This window comes from Eimeria mitis, genomic scaffold (assembly GCF_000499745.2).
Source record: "Eimeria mitis Houghton genomic scaffold, Emh_scaff5030, whole genome shotgun sequence".
Taxonomy (NCBI): domain Eukaryota; phylum Apicomplexa; class Conoidasida; order Eucoccidiorida; family Eimeriidae; genus Eimeria; species Eimeria mitis.
In genome coordinates, this window is record NW_013573328.1 from 1 (window position 1) to 1,735 (window position 1,735).

The window sequence follows — 1,735 nt, forward strand, 5'->3', positions numbered from 1 at the left end:
CAGCAGCAGCAGCAGCAGCAACAGCAGCAGCAGCAGCAGCTGCAGCAACAGGAGCAGCAGCAGCAGGTATTCACGGCTTCGGACTTGGAGATTATCCGTCTGTCGATGTACGCCAGAGCTGCCCCCTAACCCTTCGGCATTAGGGTTTAGGGTTTAGGGTTTGGGGGTTTAGGGTTTAGGGTTTAGGGTTTGAGGGTTTAGGGTTTAGGGTTTAGGGTTTGTTTTCGGTGCGTCTTGTGATGGGCTTCGCAGCGACAAGTGTTTAGCCAACACGCTGGACTGGAGACAGCAGCAGCAGCAGCAGCAGCAGCAGCAGCAGCAGCAGCAGCAGCAAGGGGATTCGACAGCAGGGCATGCAGAGCAGCAGGAAGCACAGAAGAAGCAGCAGCAGCAGCCGGCTGCGTTGCTGCTGCAGCAGCTGCTGCAGCAGACGGATGCTCGTGGTTGTTGTTTGGCTTTGTCTGCTCTATCGCGGCTGCAGCAGCGGGAAGGGTTTGCTGCTGCTGCTGCTGCAGCAGCAGCAGCAGCAGCAACTCAGGTGCCTGTACACCTCAAGAAACTAACCGCGCAGCAAACCGCCACGCTGCTGCACAGCATCTCCAAGTTTCCTCAGCTGTCTCCTTCTCTGTCTGGGGATTTGTTGATTCATGTAAAATGAGGGTTTAGGGTTTAGGGTTTAGGGTTTAGGGTTTAGGGTTTGGAGGGTTAGGGTCTGTGCACGGCCTACAATTTGACCTCCTGGGCCCGTAGCTCGTAGCTCTCAGGGTTTAGGGTTTAGGGTTTAGGGTTTAGGGTTCGGGTGTGCAGCTACCAGGGTTTAGGGTTTAGGGTTTAGGGTTTAGGGTTTAGGGTTTGTGTGTGCAGCTGCGGCCTCGCATCAAGCACCTAGACCCTGCCGGCTGTGTGAGCGCCCTCAGTGCTTTCCGTCGTCTCCGCTTGGATGGTAAACCCTAAACCCTAAACCCTAAACCCTCGTCAGTGTAAACCCTAAACCGCTGCCGGTGTAAACCCTAAACCCTCATCACCTTCAGGCGACAAACAAGAAGCGAAGCCACGGAATTGCTTAAACCCTAAACCCTAAAACCATAAAACCCTAAACCCTAAACCCTTCTCTTCTTCCTACAGTCCCCAGGCTGAGACCCGTGGCCAAGGGTTTAGGGTTTAGGGTTTAGGGTTTAGGGTTTGCTCGCAGGAGAGGACCCGTCATCGGTGGAGCTGCAGCAGCAGGCGGCCTCACAAATCCATCACTGCGACTGGCAGGGGCTGCATGCAGTAAACCCTAAACCCTAAACCCTAAACCCTANTAAACCCTAAACCCTAAACCCTAAACCCTAGTAAACCCTAGCTTGAGCTGACGACAGCCCCTAAACCCTTTCTCCACTGCAGCACTAAACTTTGGGGCTTTGTGCATGCAGCTGGCCTCCATAGCGAGGAGCGGCAACTTCTTGCTGCTGCTGCATGCGCTGCAGCAGCAGCTGCAGCACGAGCAGCAGCAGCCTCCATCTGCTGCTCTTCAGAAGTTTCGTACGTCGCCTCAAACCCTAGCTAGCCACTAGGGTTTAGGGTTTAGGGTTTAGGGTTTAGGGTTTAGCAGGGTTTGGGGGCTGAGCCAACAGAGGGGACAGTTTGCTGTCTCCTCCTGTGTGCTTGCAGAGCAGCTACTGGGGAGCAGCAGCAGCAGCAGCAACAGCAGCAGCAGCAGCAGCAACAGCAGCAGCAGCAGCAGCAGCAGCAA

General features: G+C 55.1%; 1 protein-coding gene across 1 annotated transcript in view; it reads left to right on the forward strand.

Annotated features, from left to right (window-relative positions):
• Window positions 1-434: 434 nt before the first annotated feature.
• The window catches only part of EMH_0079290 (uncharacterized protein), a gene marked incomplete at both ends in the record, with an annotated part of 1,603 nt that continues 302 nt past the window's right edge, over window positions 435-1,735 (forward strand). The window contains 4 exons of the mRNA XM_013500120.1: window positions 435-449; window positions 865-943; window positions 1,193-1,272; window positions 1,654-1,733. Coding sequence (XP_013355574.1) covers window positions 435-449; window positions 865-943; window positions 1,193-1,272; window positions 1,654-1,733 — 254 coding nt within the window. The remainder of the gene's footprint in view (window positions 450-864; window positions 944-1,192; window positions 1,273-1,653; window positions 1,734-1,735) is intronic.